Source organism: Geospiza fortis, unplaced genomic scaffold (genome assembly GCF_000277835.1).
Source record: "Geospiza fortis unplaced genomic scaffold, GeoFor_1.0 scaffold356, whole genome shotgun sequence".
NCBI classification, from domain to species: domain Eukaryota; kingdom Metazoa; phylum Chordata; class Aves; order Passeriformes; family Thraupidae; genus Geospiza; species Geospiza fortis.
In genome coordinates, this window is record NW_005054544.1 from 213,652 (window position 1) to 234,918 (window position 21,267).

The 21,267-nt window shown below is 36.2% G+C and overlaps 1 protein-coding gene across 1 annotated transcript in view; it reads left to right on the forward strand.

The window, feature by feature from the left end:
* Positions 1-19,302, forward strand: part of SH3YL1 (SH3 and SYLF domain containing 1) — a 40,917-nt gene extending 21,615 nt beyond the window's left edge. The window contains exon 10 of the mRNA XM_031063928.1: positions 18,706-19,302. Coding sequence (XP_030919788.1) covers positions 18,706-18,905 — 200 coding nt within the window. The 3' untranslated portion in view covers positions 18,906-19,302. The remainder of the gene's footprint in view (positions 1-18,705) is intronic.
* Positions 19,303-21,267: the final 1,965 nt, after the last annotated feature.

A 21,267-nucleotide genomic window follows, 5' to 3' on the forward strand; every position in this document is an offset into this window, starting at 1 on the left:
TTCATTGTTCTGAAGTTTCCTTTGCCAACTTGAACTATAGTAAAATTTAATCAAAAACTTTTAACATTTAATTAAGATTATAAAATGTTTTTTTGTATCTGATATCTGCATAGACCTGGAATGGAGAAGGAGTCCAGAACCTCTTGTTTTTAAGGATGGAGGAAAACTCTGTGGTTCACAGTGATGGGAAAACTGCATTTTGCTTTTGAACTGGAAATTCAATCATCCATGAAAACACAATAAAATCAGATGTGTACATACTCCTTTAGGTGTTGTGGATATGTGCTGTGTATCTGAAACTGGAAAAAATGCACTTTTTATTCTTCACTTTATGAATTACTCCTTTTCCAAGAAAGGAAGAGATTTGCTGAAGGATCAAGTAGAACTATAGTAAGGAAGAACCCTCATTAAGCTGTGCAGTAATCTGTTCCTTCAATACTATAATTTGATGAGAAACTCTTAGCAGATTATAAACTATAAAATTAAGCTCAGTGTGACAAACAGCTATTTGTTTTAGAAAAATTTTACAAAGTGAGACATATAATGTTTCTGCCATAATCCTTCATAACATTGTCTGCTAATTTGGTAAACTAAAGTATGGGTGCTTTTGTTTTGTTTTAAGAATTTTAGCTGAGCTTTGTCTATTTTTGTGTTTTTCATGGCAAGACTTGTGACATGTTTATATTTAGTTACTAAAAAAATAAAACATCCATCTGGTGGTCCCCCACAGTATTAATTTTCTTGCTATTATGAGCTCTTTCTTAATACTAACGAAACCCAGGAAATCCCAGGAAATTATTTTTGAGACTATTTTTATCCCTGATTCACTTTTACTAGGATTGTATTATTACTGTCATGACTGTGATAAGTCAGATAATCAAGCTGCTTATGGCTTATATTGTGGCAAGCTGAGAGGAAAATATGCAGCATGCAGGCCTTCACTGGTCATACTGAAACAAATAACTTGATGCATATAATCTGCTAACTCAAAATACAACAAGGCACAGAGAGATTGAGGTCAGACATGCTAGAATGAGATTGGGGTCCTTCTGATGTATGTGTGCATGCATGGGCAGAGAGCTGTTGTGCTAAGTATGAACCAGCTACTCTGGCATGGGTAACAATCTTTTTTTTCCTGGCATTTTTTAATGGTTTGGAATAAAAATTGTGAAATTAGAGCTAAAGCACAGAAAAAATTCAGTGCAATCTATGCATATTTTTTTAAGTGTAAAGCACCACTAAGATGATAATTCTCATTCACAGAATTAAAACATGAAATTGTTCACAGGAGCATATAAATGTTCAATAGTATATATTGAAGTCTTTTCTGAAGGCATTGTAACACATACAGATTAATGTTTTAGCATCTGGAATACATGCTTTAAATGTTGTTTCAAAGCTGTGTACTACTTTAGATAGTATTTTCTTCTGTGTTGTTCAAGCAGTAAGACTAAAGCAAGCTTAAATTGCTTTCCTGTCTATTATCCACAAAAACCTTTGGGAGTATGGGAACTTCTGCTTCATTTATAGTTCTTGAAGCCAACCAGAAGTTTTGACTAGCTCAAGGAAGTGATAGATATACAGGATTTCTCTCCAGAGTGCAGTGAAATGCCATGTGCTTTACTGACTTGAGACAAAAGCTAACACTATTATAAGAAATGCAGGTCTTTGGGCTGATGCTTTACAGGTCCATCCTTATAGCAGGGACAAGAACATCTACTTTATACTAAATGCTAAGGAAATACTTTCTTTTCTATGGTAATTATTATTTTTCACCCTGTTGGAACACCCACTTCAAATGTATTTTCCCATGAGCAGTAAAATCAGGGTTCCCCGGAATGTGGTACATCCTCAGTCATGGAGGGACCTGGAATCCTGCATCTACCCTGGCTGTGCTGGTTCAGTGTTACATCATGCAGGTCAGCCAGCTGGATATTTCTGATTGAACCAAGAAGGTCATTCACCTTTTGTAGAAACACGTCAGTCCCTGAATAAAAAATAGGAGGCCAAGGAAAAAAAAAAAAAAAGAAATAACAAACACGAATGTAAGCTGAACTAGTACAACAGATAACTGTTCTAGACATGTAATAATGCTTTTCACTTCAACAAAAAGACAAGGTTTCAAGAAACTTCTTACCTTTTCATGGAAAGGTCTGGCAAGGTTTGCATTGAGACTTCTCTGGTTATATTTACTTTGGTTTGTCTTTCTCATGAATGATTTTTTTGCCATATTAGGTAACCTTCAAATATTCTTTTTCCAGTTGTTTTTTTCTTGAAGAAGCTTAGCTAGAAGTGACCTCTACTCTTGTGGAAAGGAAGTGTTAATTTTTTCATACACAGTGAGACTTGCACCCCTCTTCCCCCTTTTCTCTCAGTGTTGCATCTTTGTGTTTTTAGCAGCTCCTTTGCTATGTAGCAAGGAAGGTGTCAAAAGAGGATTAAAAATAGGAAAATAGAAAAGTCCTCTGTAAGGAAAAATATAATGGGAAAGCTTACTCTGGTCCACAGTTTCAAGTATTGGTCTCTGCCAAAAGGTTTAGACTGTGTCTTCTTTACTCCTGACATTTCTTCCTTTTGTCAGCAACTACAGAAGGATGAGACAGAATCTGAGTTGAGACAGCAGAGTAAGTTTGGAGATACTGTTGAGGGAAAAATCTGCCTTCACATATATTGTACATTGGACAAATTTGAGCCAGTGGTTGAATCCCATCTGCAAGCCTGAATTTCCTCATGCTTGAACCAAGGGGTGTGGTTACTGTTAGTTGTTTTTAAAAAGCATCTGTACAGCCAGTATTTCACTTGACTTAAAAGCATATGTACAAAGAATACTGTTAATACCACACTTAAATTTGAACTGAAAATTGTGATACTGTTTGCTTTTTCATTTCAAGAACTTTACCATAATTGACTAGGCTGATGTAATGAGTATTCTGCGAAGTTTGGTTTTGCTTAGCTGGGAGGTGTAGTATCAGCACACCATGGGTGATAATAGCTATCCAAGATGCTTCATCCATGTGATGGTGGATCTTGCAGGTTGCAGAGTTTGCACTGATCAGATTAGGCTCTAGTTTATGGTTCTGTGTCATTTCTAGCTCTTGCTGAAGCTGTTCTGTAATGAATGGGGTGATCTACCTTTTGCCTACCAGTTTAAACTGTGGTCAAATGATTACAGGATTGTACCATGGGATACTGTAAGTGGAAGTACACCATTGAGTCACCATTTGGCACAGGAAGGGAACCTTGATTGAATACCTTTTGAAATTATAAGTTGATAAAGCCTGTGGTGTAGGTAGAATTAATAATGTCTGTTCTGCTGCTGAAGGAACATAAAAGCAATGAGAATTAGTAATTGTGGAAAGAAGAAATCCTAGCATCAATTTCAACAGCCCCTATGTCCCTTAGTGCAGCTAAAGTTAACAAGAGTTTTCTATATATTGCAGGTGTTCATATAATATGTTATCATGAAAGTGCTAGACTTTGTATTAAAACAGGAGATACTCACTTGTTCCCTTTACAGAGTGCAGTTGCTGAATCTTTCACAATGACTTGAGACTCCTTGTTTTCATCTATATTTTTTCTTATCAAGATTAATTATTCTTTTCTCATGCTTTCTAGTTCTATAGCAAAATTTCTTTCCTGTCTGATTCCATTGCAAGGTAATAGTAACATCTTTAATTTGTTTTATTCTGTGAAGCTCATTTTCATTTTGCCTTGAAAACAGGCTTTCTATTCTTGGTCCGCTTTTTTTCAACCAGTTTTAAACACTGATGATATGGATTGTGAACAGACCTTCAAATTAGGCCTTGTACAGTATTATTATTTAGTATGTTTCCATATAAGATAGTCTTTGTCTCACATAATTTTGTTATTTTAACCATTTTTCAAGCCAGTGCAGAGAAGAATCTCTCCATGCAAAGCAAAAAAAAAAAAAATCAATCAGTATTTCACAAAGTATTACCCTAAGAAACTGGCAGAAACTCTATAGAATAAATTTACTACTCTTTGGTTTTTTTTCTAGAGGCTGTAGATTGTTTCCCAGACCTTTGTAAAAGCTTAGAGTTCTATCAAATGAACCAGGTTATGTGCCAATAATACCCTTGGCAGAAATTTTGAAGATGACCAAAATGCAGAGACAGTGTATTGAGATTGAGATGCTAACTCAATATGTGTAGAGGAAACATGGAGAAGCTTGTCAACATAAGAGTCCCAGATCATTCCTAAATCATCAGTTTGACCTGAATAAAACAGAGTTCAGTTCTTGTGACTGTAGTTTGCTTTTGAGAATATCAAGGCTATGCTTAGGATTGCATCTCAGCTTTTGCAGTATGATTTCAGCACAGGCATTATTTGCATTAATGTCATGTTGAGCACAATAAAGTCCTTGACATTGATATGGTTTATTTGACCTTTTCACTTTGAATGAAAATCTAATTGTTTTTTGAAATGTCATAAAAATACAAAAAGTAATCAGCAAAAGTACTGCTATGGAATTGACTCTTGCAAGCAGGAGGTAGGGTTTTTTTTATATCCTAAATATCAAATACATCCACAGATGCTTAACAAAAAAGGCACTTCTTTAATGCAAAAGCTGAATGTGCTGAAACAAAGATAGAAAGCATTCCATCAGCAGATGAAGATGATGAGCCAGCATGTTCTGCAGTAGGCCAGAAACTCAAAACTAGCGAAATACGTTTCATACTGAATGAGCTAAATTTGCACAGTGACTTAAACTTTAAATATAGTCAGGTCTGTTTCAATCACCAGTTTTGTTTGCTAGACATGACACTGTTCAGTAACAACTCAAGTTGGTAATAGGGAATCTGCTTTGAAATGATCAATTTCTAGCTTAAATAGAAAAGGTCAAAAATACCTAAGTCTTCTCCTGAGTTTTGTGAGTCTCTTACAAAAGTGTATGTATAATATCTTCATTCCGTGCATACAGATTTGCAGCTGATGATGAACTTTTTATCTGTTGAGGCTTTGCTGCAAAATTGAGGGTCTTTTACCTCATATGGAACTTCTGTGGCTAACTTTGCCTTAAATAGTTTTTTTCAGCCACCATTTCCTTCTTAATGGAGAATGTAGTTATTTAGTTGTTCTGAAAATCAACTGGAGGGCTTTTTAACGCTGGAAACCTGGACAAAGTACCCAGTTAAAATAATACATAACATCTAGTACTGCAACTAAATCAAAAAATAGGGTTTGCTGAGGCAGTCCTCATGGAAGTGAAAGAGGGCTTAACATCTGGTTTTGCTTTCCTTTCAAGAACTTGGGTGTACATTTAGTACTGAAACATATTAAAGCGACTAGTTCCTGGAATGATACAGGCCTTCCTTGATATTATCAATGTACCTTGAATACATTTTCTAAGTTACTGGAAAAAGGAAAACATTGTACACCTTTTTAAAAAGAGTGGAAAGGAGTGCCTCAGGGACTACACTGCAAGCTTCACCTCTGTGCCTGGGGAAGTCATGGAACAGATCCTCCTACAAGCTATACTAAAGTACAGGGAGTCAGGGGGGTGATTGGAGACAGCCAGCACAGCTTCACCAGAGACAAGTCCTGCCTGACCAACTCAATCAACTTCCATGATGGAGTGACTGTGATGGAGTGGACAAGGGAAGAGTTACAGATGCCATTTATCTGGATTTCAGGTCCCTTCCAAGCCAAGCTATTCTTTGATTTTGAAATTGCCTTAAATCTATAGCTGCTGTAACAAAACAGCCTTCAGGTGTTCTAGATATAGAACAATTTTTTGCCCATAGGTGAATGTAGAATAGAGTAATGCAACTTATGCCTTCTATCCCTCCTCAGACCACGTTTGTTTAACTGGGCACAAATAGGCATTTGTGGGGCATTTAAAGAGTGGTTTTACCTCAGTGACAGTGAAGCTCACTTAATGCAAAAATCCACCCTCATTTTCTTAGTCATGAAGAACTGATTATTTGCAGGCTTCAATATTGAATTTAAATACTTGAGTGTCTTATGAGCTTTTATTCAGAAAGTAGAGAAAGACAGGTGATTTTGTTTACTTGCCCAAAACAAGCCAGAATTATTGGCAAAGAAACAGCTAAGCAAGATACTATTTGTTCTGAGAGTGATTTGCTGAATATCATGTCTCCTGACTTTTGATCAGATGAGCATTATTGGAGATTATTTGGATCAATGGTGGCATATGACATACTTCAAGTATCTGTACAGAATATATCTGATTATAGCAGATTAATACCTGTAGATGTAAAATGTCAAATCTACTGTGCATATTTAGGCCTTCCCAAACATCTGTTCAGTGAGATCTGAGATTGTTGTTTTGTATATGCAGAGGGTTTTTTGAGGTGAGTCTACATTTAAAAAACAAAATTAAAAAGGCCATTAAGGAAATTAGTAGTTTAATGTGACTAGGACATTTGAGATTTCATTTTTAAGGCTTGAACAAACACTTGATTTGTTATTTGTCCAGAAACAACTAAAATTAAATTTGTAAGTAAACATCTGTTCTGCTCTAGAAGCTGAAATAAAGCTCTTCTTTTCCTAAGCTAAAAGCTGAGAGGTGAGAGCTAAGAATATGGAACATGAGCACATTGGCTAGAGAAAGGAGCTCATCTGTATACTGGTGATTCAAAACCTGAAATTCTTTTCATGAGTTTAGTATTTAGGATACAGTTAGGCTACTATTTTTCTTCTAAATGGGAGTTACTTGAAGACTTTTTCTAAGTACCCATTAGAATGCATAATATTTTCTTGCCATATAGGAGTTGAAAAGTTAATTTCTGCAGGGTCACAGTGTATAATACACTACAATATGGTTCTTCTTTAATCCATTTTCCCCAGTCCTCTCTGGCTGATGTTTTGTCTTGTCACAATAGAAGAAAGCCATAAAGTCTTTTAATTTACTGACCTCTTATTCTCTGTGTAGTAATTCATATGGCACTTTCTTTCATCCTTTCTCTGACTTTTCTTACTTCATTTTCTTCATAAGTTTTAAAATAGATTGTTTGCCACTTTCCCAAGATGCTGCTCATTTAGGCCTATTCAGGCCTTTAGACGTAGTGAATGGTAAAGCCTGAGATTGGACATTCCCCAAAAAGGGCCCAGTAAGTGAATTTCAACATTGTAATGTGTTTTATTTCTGCTTATCATGACATTGTAACTTAGATAATGCAGTAATTTGACTTAACTTTTGTTCATCCTATCTGTGAATGTGAATTCAACATCACCTTTGTGGCTCTGAGCTGCAACTTTGAGCCAAAGCTGACATTACCTAAATTTAGAAACCACTTACACATGGTAAAGCCTTGAAATTCAGACATCATCAGAACATGGACTATTATTTGCATTAAACTTCTTCTACCATAAAATATTAAAAAGTATACGTGTTCAGTAAACTATGCTTAATGATGTCTTAATCACCAAGATGCCAATTTTCGAAAAGTCATATGGAATGAGATACTGCCTTTGTCATGTTCTCATCATTGTATGTGGTCATAAAGGGGACATCTTTAGGTAGTGTTGTTTAAATATTTCATGACTGTGGAATTTTTCTTGCTTTGTTTACATTCCAGGAAGTAAATGACGCAGTCCTTTTTCATAAAAGTATTCTGTAATATGTGCAAGAGGTTTTTAAATTTGAGAAGATATTCAAAATGTGGTAGTCACACTCATTTCAAACTATGTATTTTCTATTTAAATAACAGAATACTATTTTCAGTTGCAGTTTTCATCATTTTGATTGCTTTCTAAAGTCATGAGTGGAAAAATTAGTTGTAAAAGAGATTAATTTTTTATATGTGCATGTAGTAATAAATGTACAATTCTGTACTTTTTAACTTTTATTTCTTTACATATGAGAGTATCTTTTTCAGTGTTTTCAGAGTTATTCTGTGAAAATTTGATTGTTACAACATTAATGAAATTGTTTCCATTGCTTTGTTTCTAAGGAGAGAAGTTCAGTTGCATGCATGTATTCTTTCAGATACTGACACAACTTTGCTTTCAGATTATCAACAGATGTAGATTGGTTTTAGAATATCCACAAAGTATCTTTCGTTTTTTCTATGTTATTACTCAAAGTGCAGCTTATCAGATTCATGATGATCAAGACTACTATAATTCACATATTTTGAATTTAAAACTAGTATTCTTTCCTGTTTTAAAATTTTAAAAGCAATTACAAAATGTCATAGTGAGATAAGGTGTGCTATCCTTAGCATGAAAGGACTGAAAAGCTTTCAGGAAACAGGTATGTTAGAAAAATTAGGGGTTTCCTTTAAAACCCAGCACTAAGCCTTACATCTTTCTGCCACACCTCCTTCTCACTTCCCTTCCAATGTTTCTTTGACTGTCCCTGATGCAATTCACCTAAGAAATCAAATCTCTTTTTTAGCTGCTCTTCTACATAATAGTTCAGAAATAGACTTCAAATATAAAGAAAACCAAGGGGGTAAGTTTAGATACAGTAAAAGATAGCTACTCCCCAGTATGACTGATCATATGCAGCCAAGATGTTGGATTTGTCTCATTCTTGAAAAAGGTACTGTATCACTGAGGCTTTGGTAGTTCCAGCTTCATACCTCTTTGGTGAAAAGAGCGATGCAGAATTAGCGTTGTACCAAACAACGCGCCCTCCAGTTTCTCTCTCTGTATCACTGGTCTGGTACATAATTAATGCTTTGACTTCAACCTGAGTAATGCTGTACTTAAATATTTTCTAAATTAATATTGACAGGTCAGTTTTAGGTTTGTTTCCTTAGTCTCTTTGAAACAGCTGCACCGTTTACTTCATGTACTAGTATTTCTTATGGCCAGGAAACAGATCAAGGGACTAATCACAAAGACATTTGTATCTTCTCTCTTAACTTTGCATCCCTCTAGTCTTCTGTTTGCTAGCTGCCTTTTTTTTGTTTATTTTTTGGGTTTTTTTCCTTTTTGTAACCTTAAAGTAGGTTCTATTATTGTACAAATAGACTTCTCTACTTTGAAGACACACTAATATTAAAGCAGTTTATGGAACCAATGACTTTTTGTTCAATTGATGATTGTCAAACTAGTGAGTATTACCTGTATTCAGTACTGTATTATGTTGAGTTCTAATTTGGCTCTGGGTTTAGAGTTCTGGGATTTGGAATACATCCATTAATTTTCAAAATATCTCTCTACATATATATTTAAGTTTCTTTAAATTATGTACACATTCCCTTAATTTCTTGATCTTTGTTATTAGTTTCTGTAACTTCGTTAAGATTCTTCTCAATGGATTTGACCCCTTAGCTCTGTGGTGTCTAGCTTTATTTAATAAGTGAATATTTTACTCTTAGCTCAGCCATCAGCTACAAGAGTGGCTCTGCTATATCACTAATACTTTTTCTGTTCTTCACCTTTCTGTGGCTTCCAGTTCCTGCAGTGTTCTCTGCTCTCCTTTCCCTTCCATTTTTAATTTCTGATTTCATTTGCTGATTTCTTCATTCATGAGGTTATCTCCTCATTAGAAGAAACAGTTTGACAGTCTCATGTGCGGATTCATCACAAATTGTTTTTAATTACAATTTTCACATTCATATGAAAATCCATGATCTCCAAAAACTAAGTTCTCTGTTCCATCTCTTCCTTCACCCTTGTATTTAAACAATTCTTTGTTTAATGGTAATGTGAAAGGTCAGTTACTACAGGCCTTTTACCTAATGATAATATTATGTTTATTCATCTGCAAGAACAGGTTAATCTGAATAGATGTGGAGAAGTTCAGTGAGTGAAGAAGAGGAGTAAGGAGTCTCTGAGATGTGCTAACTCTGTTATTTTTAGTGTAACAGTCTGAAGGTATGAAAAAATGGGTTTTGACTCTAAAAGCATAAGTCAAGCATATAATTGTCAAGAAAGGTTTCAACCAAAGGCCAATTTTGAACAAAAAAAAAAAAAAAACCAGTATGCCAATACTGAATTACTTGGAGCTAGACATTAAGAAAGTTATCGTAGCAACCAGGGGAATACACTGTGAAATAATCTTCCCTGATGACTAATGGGGTAAAAAGAGAAGTGGCAAAAAAGGCAGTTTATTGTCTGGCAACATACCAGACTCTGACCTAGGTCTCAGAGAGTGTGCTTCATTCAGTTATGAGCTGCTGGTTTCACCTGTGTGGAGGCCTTGCATTACTAGACCATGCTTCAGGTCCTAGCCAATGTCTGTTGCCTTTTACCAGTTCATACTGTTTGTCTTTCAGGAGGACTGGTGCAGATATGATGGTTTTACTCAGTTCATATCTTCTCTAAACTTGAGAGCTCTCCCCGACGCAGAAGATTCTCATTGTTTTATCTCCTCTCTCTCTCTCTCTCTCTCTCTCTCTCTCTCTCTCTCTCACTCTCTCACTCTCTCTCTCTCTCTCTCTCTCTCTCTCTCTCTCTCTCTCTCTCTCTCTCTCTCTCTCTCTCTCTCTCTCTCTCTCTCTCTCTCTCTCTCTCTCTCTCTCTCTCTCTCTCTCTCTCTCTCTCTCTCTCTCTCTCTCTCTCTCTCTCTCTCTCTCTCTCTCTCTCTCTCTCTCTCTCTCTCTCTCTCTCTCTCTCTCTCTCTCTCTCTCTCTCTCTCTCTCTCTCTCTCTCTCTCTCTCTCTCTCTCTCTCTCTCTCTCTCTCTCTCTCTCTCTCTCTCTCTCTCTCTCCCAGGTATCTATCTGTCTGATCTAGTTGCTTCTTTTTAACCCTCCAGCTCACACTATCTCTTTGCAGCATTATCATCTCATCCTTCATCTTATGAAGTCCAAGGCTGATCATACTGCTGTTATCTAATCTTTTTTCTTGTTTTGGACTTCTTCAATGTATGCTTCACCTTCTTTAAAAGAGTTTCTCTTGCTCCCTGTTCAAGCCATTGGCTGTATCTATGCTGATAAATTAGTCTTTGCTAATTTATGCCAATGTGATTAGGCACTGGAACCTGGACTCTCATTTGGAGACATCAAGTTCAATAACATGGAAAGAAGCCATTCACTGACATAAATGTAACTGTTACTTCCAAGTCTCTGCTGACCTGTGTACAACCACATATTAGAAATTGCATTCCATCCTTCTGTATGTAACCTGTTAGATTAATATTCATCTTCTGTTTTCTTTGGTAAAACTTGAGATCCCTGAATTCTAATGCTGGGCTATGTCTGTAATCACCTTTACATTTATATTTTGGATGTCTCACTGAGAAGTCTTCCTTATTCAGCCCTCTATTTTTCTGCTAAGTTCTCCCACTTAGCTGTTGTTTCTTTTAATTTGCTAGGTAATATTTTCTGCAAATAACTATTTCTATTTCTCCTTTACTCAGATATTCTTTTGTTAACTAATTGCAAATTCAAGATAAAAATTGCCAATGGCAAATCTTAAACTTCATCTTGGCAATCACTGCAGAGCTCATGTGTTCTTCTACTTGAATTTCTTTAGAAGTTCTCACTTTCGCTATAGGAGCAATGAGATCTATAGATGTTCTCTGGGTACCACTTTAAAGATCAACCTTTTCTTTCTGTCTCTGCTTTTGTCCATGTTTTCATCCTGTTATGATTCAGTTGTTGCAACATCCTTTTCTCTGACCTTTGTAAATTCAATATTTCTTTGCTCTCATCTAGATTCAGTTCTTGCTTCAAAGTTAATTTCCTGCCCTATCATTTTGTCCATCTTTTACATTCCGCCACTGGCTCTCATGTTACGTCTTTGAGCTCAGACAGAACCTACCTAAAGCACCCTCTGACAGATCTAGCTTTCATCTCAGTCTTGTTAGTATCACAGATTTAACTTAGTGGTTCACCTACCTACTTCAAAGTTGAACTTTAACCATTTCTCTGCCTGCCTTTAGTCATCATCAGGGCCCAATGCTGCTGCATTTCTCAAGTCAGAAATTTAGATCTTTAGTTTCTCCAATCATAAGCCCTAACACTCCTTCAGAAAGCTATCCTTGTCATTAGTAGTTACCCTGATGCCTTCAGAATTTATTGCATGCCATTTCCTTTGCTAACCCCTTACCTTTCCTATTCTAATGTATAATATGCTGCATCCAGCATAAAATGTATCTCTCTGGGTTTTGTAGTCACTACCCAAATCTTACCTGAAATAAAACTCAATAAACCTTGAGGCTTGTTGGGCTCAAACAGACCCAAAAGCACTCCCTGACAGATCCACCCTTCATTTCAAGGTTTATTGAAGGCGTTATAAAGGAGGAAGGGACTGTAAGATCTCTAGAAACAGTGAGTGCAGAAGCTGAATAGCTATTACTTTCTGGATTCCATACTATGAGTTTAGTTCTTCCCTTAAAGCTGGCTTTGACTGTAATGGAGTAACTCACATGGGTCAGAATAAGCCACAAGATAATTTTTTCTCTTTTCTGTCCTTCACTTGTCCTGCAAAGAGCCAGTGTAACCTTTTAGTTTTTACATCTAGCTCTGTCAGTTGTGGAACACAGCAAATGCTGACATATCTGTAAGATAATACTTACTCTTCTAATTTACTGCCTCATCTCGTTTCTCATATTGCTCATCCACCAATGAATCTTTCTCTTCAGCCTTTTATTTTACTAAACTCTGATCTAAGAGTTGCTCTGTCAGTCCTAGGCTAAACTGATTTATTTGTGTGCCAGTGCAGCTCCTTACAATAAACTGATCCGTATGTTGACAAGAAGGCTCTGCCAGGAGGTCACATTCTCAGAGAGATGGGGGTCCCTACTAGGTGTGCTCCATGCTGGCACTCCCCTAGCTGAATACAGGCTAGTCGGTGTCTGTTAAGACCATCTGTCTGGCCTGACCATCAGATGATGCTGGCAGTGTGAGTTCCATTAGTATCAAATTGGGTTTTGATTACAGCTGTTCCAGTCCAAACTCCCTACAACTACAAATTTTCATGCTGCTTTTACACTTTCAGGTAACTTTATTTCAAAAGTCTCTTTGAAGTTTTTCACCAAATTGCAGAATGGATGAAAAAGGCCTCTAGATATCATCTGGTCCAATCCCCTTGCTCAAGCAGGATCAGGTCCATATCTTTTGAATACCTCCAAGGATAAAACTCCATCACCTCTTCAGGAAATCTTTTCAGTCACCCTTAGGGTTTCTTGATGTTCTGTCAGCACTTCCTGTGTTTCAGTACACGCCCATTGCCTGTGTCACTGGGTGTCACTGGCAAGAACCTGGCTTCACCCTGTTTTTACTGTCCCTTCAGATATCTATAGACTCTGATAAGCCTTTTCTTCCCTGGGCTCTCTCAGCCTTTCTACATAGAAGAGATGCTCCAATGGCAGCTTCCATATGGCCCTTTGCTGGATTGTCTCCTGCATGCCCATGTTTCTGTTGTACTGAGAAGCTCAGAACTGGACTGCACTCCAGGTGTGGCCATGCCAGTGCTGAGTAAAGGACATCACCTCCCTTGATCTGTTGTTAGTACTCTGCCTAATGCAGCTTAGGATACAGTTTGCCTTCTTTGCATAGGCTCATCTATAGCTGTTGAATTAAGCTAATGGTTGTCTTGTACTTTAACATGTTTGGTTGGGGCCTGATAATAGTCTTCCTTTTTAGTATGATATTTGGGGCAAACATCCTTCAGGCATTTTAGTGTAACCAATAAATGTACGCACACAGTATTTACACTCACAGTGGTATCTTAGCAGGTGGTGTTGTTCAGACCATTTTCTAAGGTTGGCATTAAAATTTCCTGTTAAGTCTTCACTGTTAATGGCATCAAATATCATTTTTTACTCAGATTTGCAATGGGCCCAGTAATTGACATAGTTCCTTATCCTACTTTAGATTCTTTCCTAACTCTGATTATAAACTCAAGAAAAAGCCCATAATGGGTAAAGAACTAATATTTGTCTGTTCACTGTTAGTTACATCTCTCATACTAAACCTATGAGCAATACCTGATCCTATCAATGCCTCTGAACAGTGTACTAGTATACTAAAGCTTTCTGATACTTGATATGTTTGTTTTCAAAAGCACAGATTTTTGCATCTGCCCAATCTGTTAGTTGTTTTCCATCATTTGGTCTGTTTGTTGGTTTTACCTTACTTCTGCACAAACAGAGTCCATATGGTTGTTTATTTTCTAGGTCTCCATTTAAGCAATAAGAATTCTATTACACCTTGGACAGCTGACCCCAACTGGGTAAAGGGATATCCCACAGGGTCATACTCAGTATGTAAACCTGGGGGAAAGCTGCCTGGGGGGCCACTGCTTGGGAACAGGCTGAGCATAATTTGGTTAGTGGTGAGCAATTGCTGTTCATTTGCATTGCCTGCTTATTTTGGGTTTTATTTCTCTCTCTTCTTGTTATTTTCCTTTTCCTTATATTTTGATTTAAAAATATTATTTTATTTAGATTATTTTAATGTTCTTATCCCAACCCGTGAGTCCATGAGTTTTCTTACTTTTAGCCCTCCAGTTCTCTTTCACATCCCACTGAGGAGGCAGAGTGAAATTACTGACAAATTACACTCAAATTACTGATAATTAGTGAAATTTGCAAAGTGGATGCTTACCAATCTCACCACTAACCTCAAGTACATGAAACTTATTTCGGTTTTATTGCTGTGTCCATGGCCAAAAGCAGCACATCTTCTACAAGATATTCAGCACCAGGCTGCTGGCTGGGGGATATATGCATCTATGCCAGTAAAATTAAATTTCAGGCCCACTGCTGAACTGTGTTCCAACTGTTCTGTGTTCCAACTTAGAGCTGGTTTTGAAAGTATCATAAGCTTAAGCCAAAATTATTACAAATGCCTTCTTCTCTAAAATCCAGTCTTATAAACAGCCTATGGCTTTACTAATATTTTATAAGCTCACATTTGAATATGAAACTAGTGGCTACTATAGCTACTAGTAAATTAAACAGTGTGAAGGCATGGGCCCAAGCACTATAACTCATTTACTTATGTGGTCGTGTTGTTAGAAACTGCCTTGGCATCATTCTCACCTTGCACTTTCCCAAATAATTCCAAGATGTAGGTTAGTTGTTATTCCACTATAGGAACCAGTAGGCAGTTTGCATGTGGCTCGTCTCTCTGGTCAGTGTTTATGGCATGTATGTGGCCAGTCTGTGGCAGCTGGCCTTGTAGTCAAAAACTGGCACTCTTAACTGAGTCACAGAAGAGTAGACAATAATTAAAATAATTAAAATAATTAAAAATAGTTTTGTTGCTCTTTCATTCACTCTGGGGCTGTGATGTAGCACACCCAAGAGGCCATAAATTCACTCTACTTTATACCCTTCCAAGTCTTTTAACTGTAGCAGTGGTCCTTCACAAAATCTGCAAATCATTATGGTATGTAAAGATAAATAAACTGGAAAGATATTGTGGTCAGAGAAGTTTGTCATCAAACACATGCCATACCTGTGTATGCTGGAATATTGAGTATATATGCTGGCTACTAATTTGCCTTCAACCAAAATTTCTATATTTTCTGTTTTGACTACTGTGTTTGTGGAAGTGTGTATTCAAATAGCAATAACAAATAAGGATTTTCCACGATGTAGTTTGTTTTTCTTGTAGTGTGCATACTCATGAATCTCAATGATCTTACTATCATATGCTGTATGTAGCACTGTAGCACCATCTTGTGAGCTGCAAATGTCGTTTCTGCCTATGCATTCAAGGATCTTCATGTGGAATATAACAATTTTATTTAAAACCCTGCTGTGTAAAACTGAAATTGGAAAATGAGAACACAGAATAGATCCTCCTTATAATCTATGTGGTAGATTTTTTAACAGTGCATTCATTTAAGCTATCTTATTGTTAGGATGATCCATATAAATATGAAGCGTGAGATGCTGAACTCTTGAGGCAAGAAATATGCATTCTGTCTGCATTGTGCTACAAAACTACAGAATTGAAATCTTTATGAGAAATAAAATGAAACAAAACTATAGTATGAGAAAAGGCTTTTTGGGGAAATTAAGTAGAAATGGCTATAAAAGAGCCGATAGGAATAAAGCTGAAAAATGCTTTTAAATGATTGCAGGTAGCTAATGGGGCAAGGACATAAAACTGAGTGTTCCTATTCAGCTGTAGTGCTTTGAGTTTTCTCTATGTTTGGAAAGATGCACATGTATAGGGACACAAAATGAGAAGAGAAACACATAAAACAGTTTTGTTCATATGACAGAGCAAATAATAATTGGAGGCATGGTTGTGGTGCATTGAATACACTTCTACCCTTTGATATCTCACATATGGATGTTTTTTCCACCTTTTCAAGCTCTAATTTGTGTCATGTTTCCTTTCATTTTTCCTCCTACTTTTACAGAGCCAATTTCAGAATACTCAGCAGTTTGTATAAGAGGAATTATTGTCTTAGTGCAGGTTCAGCCATGGAGGTGGTAACTGTTACTTACCATTGCTGTGAGTCCAGCATATCATAGTGGTCTTGACAGCTCTTTTTCTTTTTAAAAATAAGATCTGACCTCACTTTTAGCACTTTCAGTCTTTTCTTTTGCTCTGTCAAACATCTACTTTTTCCATATATATTTTGGGCAGTTTTAAATATATTGTATCTCCAATTCTCTTTGAGTGATTATTCATTTACATGATAAAAACACATAAGTTTAAGAACTCAAAGCATAGGAAATTTTTGTCTTCACTGTAGCATATAAATGCACTTAACCCATGTGTGCTACCTGAATGTAGCACAGGGGTAAAACACACCCCTTCTTCCTTTTTGTATGGAACGGAGTCATAACTGTTTTCATGCCACAGCACCTAAAGAGTCCTGGGCCACAGTATTTTCTGACTATTCTTCAGTTAGTGCTAGGAGTAAAAAGTTGATGTTTTACTTCCCACCTTTTCTATGATTTCCTCAATCAAAATACCTAGCATCAAACTAAACTGTGCATGAGAGCACAACTATATCATCCCAACTGCATCAAATGCTTGAATTCTTGAAGGAAAATTGTGTAATTGCTGAATATTTGGTCTGTCAGGGTTTCAAATGTGACAGTAAAAGATATATTTAGAAAAGCTGCAATATGCCTTTTTGGTAGGAATAACTGGTGGAGATATGGACCTGATAAATTTGGTTTTATTTTCACAGTGAAAGAAACAGTGTTGTATGACTTTAGATCATGACTATAGGTATCAGGAGAGAGATGCTGTGTGATCAAGAAAGATGGCACTTGACTTCTCTGCAATCAAATCTCTCCCAGCTCATGGCTAAATAATTTTCTGTTAGTCTTTGGTGATTGCTAAAAATGCAGATCATGAAGAGAAAGCACTCACCTGTAGAATGAATATATATATTGACAGATGTGGGGGAAAAAACCCTGTGCTCTTTGTGCATACATTTGTGGTCCATTGTTCTTCTCTGTCCTCTTTGGCTACAGTTTGTGTTTGTGAGCCTTAGGGAAAAAAAATTTTTCCTGTTCCTTTTTAAATGATAAAAGCAACCAGAAGAAAAAAAATCTATGGATATCAGTTGCTGAAGACAGACTGCAAAAAAACAACAAAAAAAAATTGTATCAATGCTTCTCTCACCACACTTTATAGCTCTCTGCTGGCAGTGTGTAAACTAGTGAGAGGTTGGGTTTCCCCTTTTGCAACAGTTTTGACAGCAAGAAGGTGCAGCTAATTCTAAAAGCCTTTAGAATTAGCATGCTTGAGCATTTATGCAGCCATCGTGTCCATATGAGCAATACACCCTGAAATCTCTCTATCTGACTGTGTAAACATTACTTCCTCTTAACTAATCTTCCATTGCACCTTCCATTTTTCACTTTTAGATTCACTCATGTGAGAGATTTAAGTGTTTCCTAAATCAACATTGATCTAAAGCAACTACCTCCTATATCTCAGACAGTTAAAGGAAATGAGAGAAAACATATTTATTGTTAAATTGAAGATACTCAGATTTAAAGTTCAGTGGTACTAAACATTGGCTAAATAATAAATATTGTTTAAAATTTTCTACAGGAATGGAGGGTGGATAATAGTATGCAAGATTTTCATAGTTTTAAAATTAGTTTAGAAGCCTCATGGCATGATTCCAACCCCAGCTGAGAACTGAAAGAGTTATGTAAGAGTCTGGTGCAAAGAGAATAAAAGCCATTTGTATATGTGATCGAAAATACCCCCATACAAACCAAGTCACTTCCAGTACATCAAACCATAATCAGTTCTTTCCACTGGCACATTTTGTGTGTTCTGTTTAACATCTGAGATACACCAAAATCCCAGGCACTGGAACAAGAAGGGAAGTGCTATGGATATTTTGTATTTTGCTATCCTATATTCTGAGTTTTGATTAAAAAAAACAAATTTTCTCCTTTGAGTTTTGCAGTTTCCATGAAGAAGCTGTCACAGAGAACACAAACTAAGACTCAGACCTGGGCAGTGGCTCTGATAGCAGCCATTCAGGAAACATTTGTGCTTTCCTCAACACACCACCTTTGTTCCCACTTTCTCTGACCATATGAGGCATACAGAAAACTGGCTGATCTTTACTTTTTATAGAATATTATTTTATTAAATAGACTGCACTGATAGGCTGGAATTCAAATTTCACTTACCTAAGATTATAGTGGAAATGGAGGGGATTTTTCATCAATGGTTTATATGTCCATATAGATTATTTTAGTGTTTTTGTCACCCTTCTCTACTGTCATTTAAGAATATTCTATTTAAGAATTTAATGTGTGTGCTGACACTAGGAATTTCCTTTTAGTAATTTCCTTTTTATTTAATTTCTTTAATTTCAGATAACTCTGGGAGTGATCCAGTTGAAGTGACAGCACTTTATTCATTTGAAGGACAACAGCCAGGTGACTTGACTTTCAAAGCTGGAGACAGAATCACAGTGACAACTAAAACAAATTCCCAGTTTGATTGGTGGGAAGGAACAATAGGAGGAAAAACTGGCATCTTTCCAGCCAATTATGTTGCCATAAGTAACAACTAAATTTGTACAGAATAAAATGTTGAGGCAGTAATATATTTACACTGAAAAATATATTTTAACTTTTCATATTTTATTAAAATGATATTTTAGATCAATACTATTCTAACAAAAAAAGATTAAATGCTTTGTATGACCAAGGCTTCCCCCTACATTTATATCTTAAGTAAATAGTAGGTGATAGTCAATTTATGAGAGTTTTATTTTTGAGCAAGTTGCCCCAAAAAGTAATCCAATTTGTGTATAATTTCAATTCTGTCTTGCTGTATGGATTAATTTTCTACCTGAGGGAAAAATTGGAAACAGTTTAGAATTAGATATGCTGAAAAAAAAGTTTATTTCTATTAAATTGTAATTTATGGTCTCTTTCCTTAATAAATGCTCTTAAAATTGCTTCAAACCATGTCTGAGTTCTTTACTTAGTAAATACAGGTGTTTTTCCACAGGTATGGCAGTTAAAAGTGACTTCCTACTTGGTTTTAAAAATCACTCTAGATATTGCAGTTTTTTAGTAACTACTTTAGATCTGGTCTCTAATTTTTCTTATTGTTAGGCACTGAAAGACCTTTTTGAAAACAACTCTGTGACAGTTAAGCAGTTCAGCTTCTCTGATGGCTTGTCTTCTATTGCGCTCACCTTTGGAGAATTTGAGCACTTCTGAAAGTTTGTTTGGTAAAATGCATGAAAAGTCCCTCAGAAAACACAGAGGCTTATCCTTAATTCCTGTAGGAACTTATTCCACAGATCTCTCTCTCCAGAAGATAGAGAATTTTCTTGTTCACAGGGGAGCTTCAATTCTTCCTGCTTCTTCCAATTTAAAACTTTTTGAATGTTTAATCTTTAAGAGAAGAGCAACACAAAGTAAACTGCAGAGTAAATAGAGCAGATTTATAATAATAAGATAGAGGAGATATTTCTGTAGGATAGATTGATAGTAATGTATAGCACTATACTATGTATCTCATACTATGAGATAGTATGATTCTCAGATTTCAAATTTGTTTTGAGTATATTTGTAAATCCACTTCATTTTAAGATACAGATGCTGCCTTTAAAGTTGATGTAACAAATCAGAGCAGATGTGAGATTGTGACTTTAAGTTTTTTAGAAACAGTTTAGTTTCCTTCCCAATGCTGAATCTGGTGGATTTGCCTCTTATTTGGAGTTAATGCCAGGATGATAATTATGCTCCATTGGTCTCAGCTTTTCCTCACTTGAAAATGTCCTTGTTTCTCCTATGAGGACTAGAAATTTAGTATGTGTGACCTTTCCAGCAACCAAGTTATAGTTGCTCTGTTATGATCCACTAAACTATTGGGTAGTCTTTACCTTTAAGTTATCCCATCAGAATGGTAAGGCTAAGCCTAGTGTAGATGAAGACTTTGCATTATTTATTTTTACTCACTGGCAAAAGTTTTTGGATTTCTTTCAGACTGGGCCAAAATACATTTTGATAAACAAACTCAAAATGACGCTGAAGAGACTGAAACCATAATCAAATGCGTTTACAACCTTTCAGTGAAAATCCTTTATATGCTTTGCCTCATCGTTTAGAAAAAATCTGTCTTCAAATAGATACCACCACCAAACAGATCCATACTGCTTGCACATTTTTCAATAAATTTTTTCCAGCTAGTGGGAAAGATTTATGCAGCTTCATATAGCTGCAGTGGAAATATATGCTGCCAATATATGCCTTTAGAAGGACTGATGTAGCATCTGCCAGTTTCAGGTGAGAAAGCAGGTTCTGTGCTTACCTATCTTTGACAGACTGTATCTATTTCTTCTTAAGCCAGAAAACACCAAATAAGCCACCATCAGGACTCAGTGAACAGGATTTATAATAGTGTGATAGTCTCAGAAGCCAGATATTGTCACATATTCACAAAGAATCACTCCTGCACTTATGATATCCTGTTGCTGCACTTCAGTTATACAGTATAAGCTGAAGCATCCACTAGCAGAATTTTGCTGCAATACTTCATTAGTCATTTCCAGAATGCTGGCTGCTTTTTCAGCAGTACTTGCCTTTATGTAGAGTTGTTAAAGCTTCTTAACTCATCTCAAGTGTCTTCTTTCATGAAACTGTCAGAATTTATGAACTTGCACAGCAAAATCTTTCTATTGTTTATGTAAATTGAGTTTCTTAGATTGTCTTAGCTGAGTTTGGGGAAAAATGAGGATTGTCTAATCTCAGTGTTCATGATAGTCTGTAGACTCTGCAGGATATCACTGATTAATTACTAAATCCAAGCTGCATTTTGAGGGGGAAATATTAAATGGAAAGGATATCTTATGACTGGAATGTGTCTTACTTCATTTAAAAGTAATGTAGGAAAGAGAAGATTCAGCAAATTAGCCTAAT